This window comes from Cibotium barometz, chromosome 32 (assembly GCF_041138505.1).
Source record: "Cibotium barometz isolate CiBa-2024 chromosome 32, ASM4113850v1, whole genome shotgun sequence".
NCBI lineage: Eukaryota > Viridiplantae > Streptophyta > Polypodiopsida > Cyatheales > Cibotiaceae > Cibotium > Cibotium barometz.
In genome coordinates, this window is record NC_141077.1 from 27,325,005 (window position 1) to 27,335,105 (window position 10,101).

Genomic DNA, 10,101 nt, shown 5'->3' on the forward strand with positions numbered 1-10,101 from the left:
CTCTATTGTTAATATTTGGAGATTTTACTTTTTATGGAATTGTTTGGGTGTATAACGTTTACCTGTTTTTAACAGGTGGTGCACCCTGCATCTCTTTGCCACAAGCTGCCCGAAAACCTCACTCTAGAAGAGGGTGCTATGTGTGAGCCTTTAAGCGTTGGGGTGCATGCTTGTCGGCGTGCTAATATTGGTCCTGGAAAAAGGGTGCTGATACTTGGTTCTGGTCCAATAGGCCTGGTGGTGTTTCTGGTTGCCAGAGCTTTTGGAGCTACCAGCATACATCTTACTGATATAGATGAGAAGCGTCTTTCTGTAGCACGTGAATTGGGTGCTGATGGCACCATGATGGTCTCCAGTGATATGAATGTATGTACTCAACCAATTCTAAGCTTATTTATATGTGCACGTGCATGTGTGTGTGTGTGTGTGCGGGGGGAGAGAGAGAGAGAGAGAGAGAGAGAGAGAGAGAGAGATATTCTTAAAATCTTTGGTACACAGGATCTAGAAGATGAGATCCTGAAGCTGCAAGAGGCTTTTGGGAGCCCCATAGATGTGACTTTTGATTGTGTGGGCTTCACAAAGACTATGTGTACTGCACTGAAGGTGACAAGATCTGGTGGAAAAGTTTGCCTTGTAGGAATGGGGCAGGACAAGATGACACTACCGATGACGGCTGCAGCTGCGAGGTAAGTTGCTCTCTAGCAATGCAGGAGGGATATTTCTGTAAAGACCCTGATATTGATAGGAACATAGAGACTGAGAGAATGCATCAAATGTTTTTTTGCAGAGAAGTTGATGTGTTAGGAATCTTCAGGTATTGCAACACATATCCTTTATGCATAGATTTGCTGCAGTCAAGGAAGATAGATGTACGCCCTCTCATCACACACCGATTTGGCTTGACTGAAGAAGATGTAAAAGCTGCTTTCAAAGCCAGTGCCACTGCTGGTGATGCCATTAAAGTTATGTTTGAACTCTAACATTGGCTGATTGCCTACGTTTTAGGGGCTTACAAAAATAAAGATGGATAGGCATGATTGCCTGTCCACACCGTGCCCATCATCAGATTGTTTGGCAGCTTCATGGGCACCGTTATATATGTCAAAGCCCTCAGTAACCACTATTTGATCTTTCTTTGAAATCTACCATCTAAAGTTGGGCAAAGAAAATTCACTAAAGTTCTAGAATGGCCCAAAGTCCAGCATAGTTGACTGTAATAAATGATCAAGGGACACATTGCAAATGCTCATAGATCCTAACATTTAATCACATGCTTTATGTAGCATCGGTTCATGTTAGATTTTGTTTCATTTACTCATTTATGCCACTGCATGTTAAAAGATAAAAAACCCACTCACAAATAGTTACAATGTCTACATGTATAATCTCATCTATACAAAAGTAGAAAGAATATAGGGCTATACCAACTTAACATTCTCCATTATCTCAAATTTTAGATTGTGGGACAATGCAAAGAGGGCTATCCTCATTGGAGTGGAGACAAAGGTAGCAACACACACTCAGATGCAACAAGCAAGTAGAGATAAAGGGAAGCACAACACTCAAAGTAGATTGATGAGAATGAGTAAAGTATAAGTGCAACAACGTGATAAGGTTACTTATACGTGTACACACGTTCGGGGGAAAAAATCTTTTGAGGAGGGAAAAAGTGTCTTGGTCTATTTTTAGCCTGCATCCACACATCACTATCATATAAATGGCTACAAATTTCCCTTGTAGTGATGATATGAACATGCACATGGATTATGTGGTCGATCGATCCCTAAATGGCATTAAGCCCAAAACTTTATGAAAAGCTTCGAATTTTTGAACCTATACATGATTATGTGGTTGATCGATCCCTAAATGGCATCAAGCCCAAAACTTTATGAAAAGCTTCGAATTTTTGAACCTATACATGATTATGTGGTTGATCAATCTCCAAATGGCAATAAGTCTAAAGCTTTGCGAAGACTTGTAACTTCTAACATATACAAGGATTATGTGTTTGATCAATCAAATGGTAATAAGTTCAAAGCTTGGTGACAAGCTTCTAACTTCTCTCATGAGAGAGCTTTTTGTGAATCTATCTACTACATTGTTGTATGTAGAGACATAAGTCTAGCTAGTATCTCTCTCTTGTAATGAGCCTCTCGTTGAGATAATGATAATTCACCTCAATGTACATTGTGCGAGCATAAAACAGTGGGTTCTCCGCAATGGCTAGTATACTCTGGTTGTTAGTGAAGATAGAGGTGAGAGATTGCTATCCAATACCAAGATCTAACAAAAGGCATATGAGCTATACGCACTTCATAATCACTATAAAAGCTACTCTACACTCAGCTTCGTAGCTCTTTATTGAGCCATGCTATACATGAATCACCAAGATGAAGGCAAAAGACACACTCGTCTCGTGTGTCATAACATTCAGCATAATCGTAGTCACTAAAAGCATGTAGTTGAATATCACTTCTCTAAGTATCGAAATACTCACTTGGTAGTCTACTAATACTTACTTTTGAGACTATACATAAATCTGCTCCACTGGGAGATTCCAAATTGAATGTTTGGCCTTGTATCGTATAGATAGATAAGGTACTCAACAATCTGCTATTGATGTGATGCATCAAATGGTTCACCTGCATCCTTGAGATTGAGCTTGGTACCTGTCTAAGTAGTCTCTGTATATACTTTGACTACAACATTATAATACCATCGTCGCGTTGCATAAACTGTATGTCTAGATGATAATGTAACGAGCCCAAATTTGTCATCTCAAACAACACGTGTACTTTAGCCTTGAAGGCTGAAATTTAGGACATATGAGTAGTATGGCATCAACATATAAAACGATGAACAAAAAACAACTTTTACTCCTCTTTACATAGAAGGTACTCTGAATTAGATTATTATAAAAACCGTTGGCAACCACGTATGCATTTATATCTCATATCATGCTATGGGAACTTGCTTAAGGCTATATAAAGCTTTTCTTAACTTGCATACTTTAGACTCATGTCTCTTTTGAAAAAAACCACGAGGCTGAGATACATAAACCTCCTTATGCAAATCACTAATCAAGAAGGTAGTCTTGATATCCAATTGATGTACATTCTATACATGATGTGCTACTAATGCAATAATACGTCGGATTGTAGTCATACGAGACGTGGGTGGGCTCAAAGGTCTCATAATCGATGTCCTTCTCCTGAGCATAACTCTTTGCAATAAGGCTTGTCTTATAGTGGTTAGTGCTACCATCCGCTTTGCGCTTAAGCTTATAAACCCATTTCGTACCAATGGCCTTTATATCTTAAGGTAAATCTTTCAATACTAAGCGTCACTTTTGAGGATTGAGTCGTACTCATCCTGTATGGCTTGCATTTCCAATGATCGTGCTTGGTATTTGAAAGATTTGTATAAGACAAATCTTCCAAATAGCAAGCAACATTTTTTGAGGATTGAGTTGTACTCATTATGTTTCCTGTGCTTCCTTAAAGGAAACAAGTTCCTTGTCATTGTATACACATTGGTGAATGATGAGAGCATGATCCACAAAAGAATAAGATACACGATGAGAACTTGGATGTGTCCTGCTAGGAAAAGGAGTAGCTAGTTTTCTATCTCGCAATGTCTATACCAACCATTTTAGAATACTCTTGGATACCTGTATGGTTTTCCTTTACTCATCCACTGCATCATCCACAATTGTCTCATCAATAAATTGATCTATGGACTGAAATTCGAGGGAGTTTTCAGTCAGTATTGTAGCATCTTGTTGAGCATTCAATTACTTCCTCACGTGTGGTTGTCTGTCATTGTACAAAGGTAGGAATGTATTAAATATTTTCTCTAAGAATACATTTTGTTGTTTCTTGTATAAAAGCATGGGTTGAACTGAGTTCTAAACAAGGACAACATCTCTACTCACCAAAATCCACCTTGTGCCTGGATTATGGTAGAGTCTATACCTTTTGCTTTATGAGCTATATCCCATAAGAATGTATTTTACTGCCTTATCATCTAGCTTATTACATTGTTGCTCAAGCACAAGAACCAAAAATACGCAAATGAGCCATAGATGTTTTCTTGCCATTCCAAAAGGAGTAATTGTTTGCAAGGCCTTGGTGGGACATCTGTTTTTAGCACATAAGTGTCACACATAATTGGCTCCAACAAAAAAAACATGAGGTAAATTTTGGCCTTTAATCATGCAACATGTCATCTCCATGAGAGATCTATTCTTCCTCTTAGCCACACCATTTCATTAAGGTGTATAAGGCACCATGCATTGATGTTTTATGCCTCTTTCAGCCATATATACATAAAACTCCTTTGACGTATACTCTTGCTCTCGATTTGTATGAAGGGTGGCAACTTTACATGATGCGGACCAATTTTCAACCATAGAAACAAAGTGTCTAAAGCATGTAAAAACCTCTGATTTTTCCTTCAAACGGATACACCCGAGTGTGTCTGGAGTAGTCATCAATATAAGTCACAAAGTAGAGATATCCCCGATGGTGTCCTCATAAGACCACATACATCACTATGTATAAGCTATAGCCCTTATTGATCCATCTTTTGAGAATGATGTGCCCGTAGTATCTTGACTAAATAGCACCCCTCACATACATGTTCAACAAGGGCCTCAAGCTGTGACAACTCTGACACCATCTCTTAGCTTTTAAGGCACAACAAACTACCAAAATTCAAGTGACCAAGGTGGGCATGTCATAGCTCCGCATCACTTATATCACGTGTGACAGTAACTAAACAAGTATTATTGCCAATCACTCATACCTGTCCAACCTATAAATCCCATGGCTTAGAGTGCTCGAATACCACATTGATGTCTCTATCACTCCAGTCAATTGTACACCTACATTAACAAATATGATCACTAGGCCTGCCTTAGCAAACACGATTTGTGAGAGAGTCGTTGTCCTAGCACTCATCCTCCTAACGTATCAACTCTTTCCTTGATTGAGCAGTCACATATGCTCAAATAAAAAACCTGCGATGCAAGAAGTAAAAAATCAATCTTTTCTTGAGGCAAAAACCAGTCTTCATGACAAATTCCTTGTTGATGTAGCCTCAAATACCTTTATATTATTACAAAATATATTTGTTAAATCTATGGGTATTTTTAAGTGGCCTCCAATATTTGAATGAACCATGTGAAGGCATAATCTCATAATTAAGTGCTCTCCCTAATGATAGTGAGTGTTCCATAAATTTCCTCTATATACAAACCATGATAAACCAACTCTCTTAAATAAACACACACCAATTTAGGCTTAACTAACCTTATGCTCTGATAAAATATCAAGAATGTGGAATCATGCTAAGACTAGTCTAATCACATGATTAGCATATGCTTAAGGAGGCTCAAAATAATCAATAAAATCCATAATAATAATTAGCACACTAATGCAAGAGAATAGAAACACCCAAATTAATCTCTATTGCAATGTGTTATCAACCATATAATGAGAGGCTTCTAATATAGATAGCCTCTATCCCAATCTCCTTTACATGTGAGTTGAGTAAAGAGGAGAGCATGTACATTAGAAAGGAAGAAAAAATACTAAGGGTCCTAACTCAAAGGTTAATTTGTATGGTTACTTATAAAAGGTGGAATCAATGGTCAAAAAGGTAAAACATGGAAAGCATAAGGTGGCAAATGGAGTGTGAGCATTTATGGCACAAGGGTGCACATATCTTGTGGGATAGAGCTCCATAAGAGACTATAAAATGATGTACTCCCAACACTCACATTTGAGTGAGATTTAGCAATAAGATCATTATTATTTGTCTTTTACCTCGAGTTAATCCATTGGATCAAGAAGCTAAATATGGTCTGCTTATTCTAGTTTATGGGCACCCCTAGACCACATAGTTATGTGACCATAGAAGAGAACCATATACCATAGAACCATTGGGTGTATGACTAAGTAATGCAAGTCTTACCCGCCAATCGAGTAGCTATTATGGAACGCAATACAATCCATAGTCTACCTCCCTTACCATCAATTTTTTGTATCCTAGAAACCACGGCAGAACCCCCAAATTTCATCTACATGAACCGCTCGAGTCTTATGCCCTAGTTAAGCCTAGAAGTCTCTTTTATGATGATGAATAAGAGTAAATACATTAGTCTCAAATCCTTGTAATCAATATTGTCCGTGTAAATATTTGAATTGAGAAGTAAAATGATTTCAAGGTTTTACTTTTATATCATGAGCATAGTGTAAATTATAAGCCGTGATCCTAAATTTAGTCTTACAATTATGACCAAGATGATCAGTCTTCTCCCCCCAATGCGCTATACATAGACACTGAGTAGAAGAGGCTCCTACTCAAATAGATGCAACCTCCCTCCTTTAAAGAGGAAGGTTCAAAAATTGAGAAGGATGCCGAAGTATGGAGGATTAAAGCAATGTACGATTACTTCTCAGCCGTCGCGACTACTGGAGCTGTGAACCAATCAATTCTTGCATGGTTTCGTCTCACTAGGGACACTAAGCTCTGGTGGAAGCAATGGTGCCGCGATTAGGAAGTCATCGAACATTCCCAGACGATCAAAAACCAGCTAGGAAAATGGTTGTAGAGCTAGCTAGTGGAAAAGAAGTAGTATCTCATCACTCTGTTAGGAGACCTTGATTTTGAATTGGGTAGTGAATAAAATCATGGCCATTTTAGAGTCCTCCCATTAGGAATTTATGATGGGATTGTTGGGATGGACTGGAAATAACGCTAGCATTCACTGTAACCAAGGGAGTATCACTTTTAAAAATGAGCACGGCCAAGTAGTACTAGTTTAGGGGAAGACAGGTAAACCCAAGTCTAGGGTAGTCAAAGAAAAACATCTTCTCAAGGGAGCACATAAGAGACAACAAGTTTTTATTGTCAAGATCAACAAAGATGTTGAACGTAGTAAAGAATTAGAACCCTCTTGGCTTCAAGAATTCTCCAAAATCTTTCCTGATGAGCTTATAGGGCTAAGGAAGAAGACACAGTTTTTCTGCCGGTGTGTGCGACCCAAGCATAGCTCTTTATCACTTAGGAAATATAAGAAACTCAACCCAAGATATTGTGGACCCTATACAGTCATCAAGTGTTTGGACAAAAGTGCCTATAAGCTACAACTCCCAGTCCATGTTAAGGTCCATAATGTATTTCATGTAAGCTTATTGAAGCCTTACATTCTTGATCATATTCTTGATGTTGTGAGAAATTTGTAATCCCAACTCAAGGAGTCGTTGAGTTGCAGCCTGCAGAATCGTAGATTCTAGAGAAAGGCAGCTTCGTAAATCGAACCCTTATAAAATATCTAGTGTAATGGAAAGACTATCCTGAAGAGGATGCAACTTGGGAAGATGAAGCTACACTCTTAAGAGATTACCCCGAATTCATGAAGAGGATGCAACTTGGGAAGATGAAGCTACACTCTTAAGAGATTACCCCGAATTCATGACGAGATGACATCTCGATTTCTTTAGGGGGGAATGATGTAACATGCCTATCTTCAATAATAATATATATCCATTTAATAGATAAAATTATGGTCCTTTTTATAGTGTAAAAATCATCATTTTAATAATTGAGCTAAATATTTCTATTTGGAATCTTAAAATTATGAGTCCAAATTTGAAATACAACACTCAAAACAGACATCGAAATAAGCTTCTACGTAAATTTTTAGTTAAATCACAGTAAACTTTGGACCTTAATAAATACCTATCTAGGTGTCTAATTTTGACAAACAGATTGCACCCTTGTAACCAAGACTCAAACACCCCGAACAATTTCACCAAAAAACATTTTAGCAGCTGTCGGACGCTTTGGCACGCATATTGAGGTTCGCATCCCAAAAAAGGAGTCCTTGTCCCAAAAGATACCTCCTTGGGAAGCATGCATCAAAGGACCTTACCCTGGACTGTACACATACCAGGGCGCTACACATGGACCAAAGACCGGCCACCCTAATGTAAGGTCTTCCTTGGCCACTACGTGGACACCCATGTAGCCACTACCCTAGAAGGCCCATGCGTACCCCACCTTTAGCGCACTTACAACAAACAAGCACCACCCTTTCCACAGTCTCATGTAGTCGTATATACTGGCGTGCCCACACATGCGACCTCAGGTTAGGCTCCTCATGCAACCACAAACCGGCAACCACAAACCGGCGTGGTTTCACGTACACCGCCCTTTCCACCCCCTTTTTGCTCTTTCCTTATCTGTACCCATACCCCATATAAACCCCCCAGCACCCTCTTCTATGGCCGGCAACCCCCCTCTTTGAGTAGAAACTCTCCCCAATATCCCTCTGTAGCCAAGCTCCTAGAAGCTCTCCCCAATAACCCTCTACATAACTAGCCCCCTTGTGCTGTGGAGGGGGTGAACTACCCCCCCCAATGGACTTAAGGGGAGAACCCTCCTCCTCCCCCCTAACTATGGCCAGCTCCTGTGGTCCTGTTCAAGCAGCCTTGTTCTACAACTAAGGATACTAATTCCCCCCCCCTCCCAATGTAAAGAGACTTAAGCAAGCACAGTTTAGCCCCCTAAGAGGTGGTTTCCATGGGTGAGTCTTTTGCTCATAAAGTGAGCAAACAGACTCCGAATTGTGAGCCATCTAGATCGTTTAATTCAAGATTATATGAGCTATGAGAGAGTGGACATTATAGCTTCTACTCAAAGACACCAAAATGCTACCTTGAGAAGTGTGCACGATAATGACACAAGAGGGGATGCTCCAAATGCGGCCCAACTCTTTCCTTGGGAGTCCCTCATAGAGGTAATGGCCAGGTTAGCTTGAAAATCATCTAAAAGAGGGTTTTGCATTAGGAGTTGGGTAAATCTTTAATCTTGGCATTAATTAAGATTGTAGAATTTTTACATTCTCGTTCAAGAAAAGATAATGTGGTTTCTCGTATCTTATGAGATTAGGTTGAACTATTGTGTTGCTATCTTACTTAAATTAAAGTATAGGTACATCTTCTTCCCGCCTGAATGTTAGCCCCATTCCTGTGCTTGTGTAGTTGGGCGGCTACGTTAGTGAGGCGGCTCGAAGTCAGCGCCCAAGGTAACCCTCCTACCATTGGGAAGTTGGAACTTGCCGGTTTAGCGAGAGTTATGGATGTTGCCTAGTTTTGTGGGCCTAGGTTAGTGCGGTGAATAAGCCCATCCTAGCACGTAGAAATATCTCTGAGCGGGATGATCAAGTGACAAATATTAAGAGGGTCACAGGCCAGCTTGAGTCCTCGTTGGCTATCAAAACGACAAGGTGTATGGTCCCATAGGGATTGCCTAGTCTATGGAGACTAGAAGGTCGAATTCTAGATCATCGACATAATAATATGTGGAATAAGAGAGCCTCGAGTTGGATTTGAACCTTTGTAATTATTTTTAATTAAGTCCCTTGTTTTCTAGTATTGTTGTATCATTGTTTTAAGTTTAGTGGTTATTTTAATGAAAATCGTGTAAGATCACCTAGTTAATGAACTTGTCTATATATGTCACACAGTGTGGTAGGATTAATTAGAAAACAAAAATGACACATGAGTTGGGTGGAAAGTGGGAGGGTAGATCACCCTGAACGGCACCATCATCCTATGGATGGGTGGACCTGATTAGTCGGGTAGCTTTCCAAGAAAACTAATTGATCGCAATACGCTAGGTAAGTAAGTCACTGGGAAATTATATTCTAAAGGACTAGGTCAGCGGCCGTGCCTCGCATCGATGGGGAAAAAGGCATTGCTTCTAGGAATCAAGGATAGAGGTTTCCCAACATAGGTTAATCACTTTATGGGGATTGAATTTTAAGAACCAATTAGGAGACCACGCTCCCCCTGCAAGATAGAGCTAGGTCTTCCCTAGTACTTATATCCTTGTATCTCTACACGATCGAGGTGCCGATGCCTAGAAATTTTTTTCAAAGACTTAGTAGACTATCTTAAGGATTTCCCTTTTTTAGGTTGGGGACCTTACATCCAACATGGCTACCTTCACCTCATGCATGTTAACATCCAAATTAAACATCATGCCATTTTGGTTACCCTTTATAACCAAACATCATTGATTTTTGAAGTC

The 10,101-nt window shown here is 39.6% G+C and overlaps 1 protein-coding gene across 2 annotated transcripts in view; it reads left to right on the top strand.

The window, feature by feature from the left end:
- The window catches only part of LOC147620030 (L-idonate 5-dehydrogenase-like), a 53,266-nt gene extending 51,968 nt beyond the window's left edge, over positions 1-1,298 (top strand). For both annotated transcript variants that reach the window (XM_086772170.1, XM_086772171.1), the window contains 3 exons: positions 76-366; positions 499-686; positions 788-1,298. In XM_086772170.1, coding sequence (XP_086628296.1) covers positions 76-366; positions 499-686; positions 788-980 — 672 coding nt within the window. In that variant the 3' untranslated portion in view covers positions 981-1,298. The remainder of the gene's footprint in view (positions 1-75; positions 367-498; positions 687-787) is intronic.
- Positions 1,299-10,101: the final 8,803 nt, after the last annotated feature.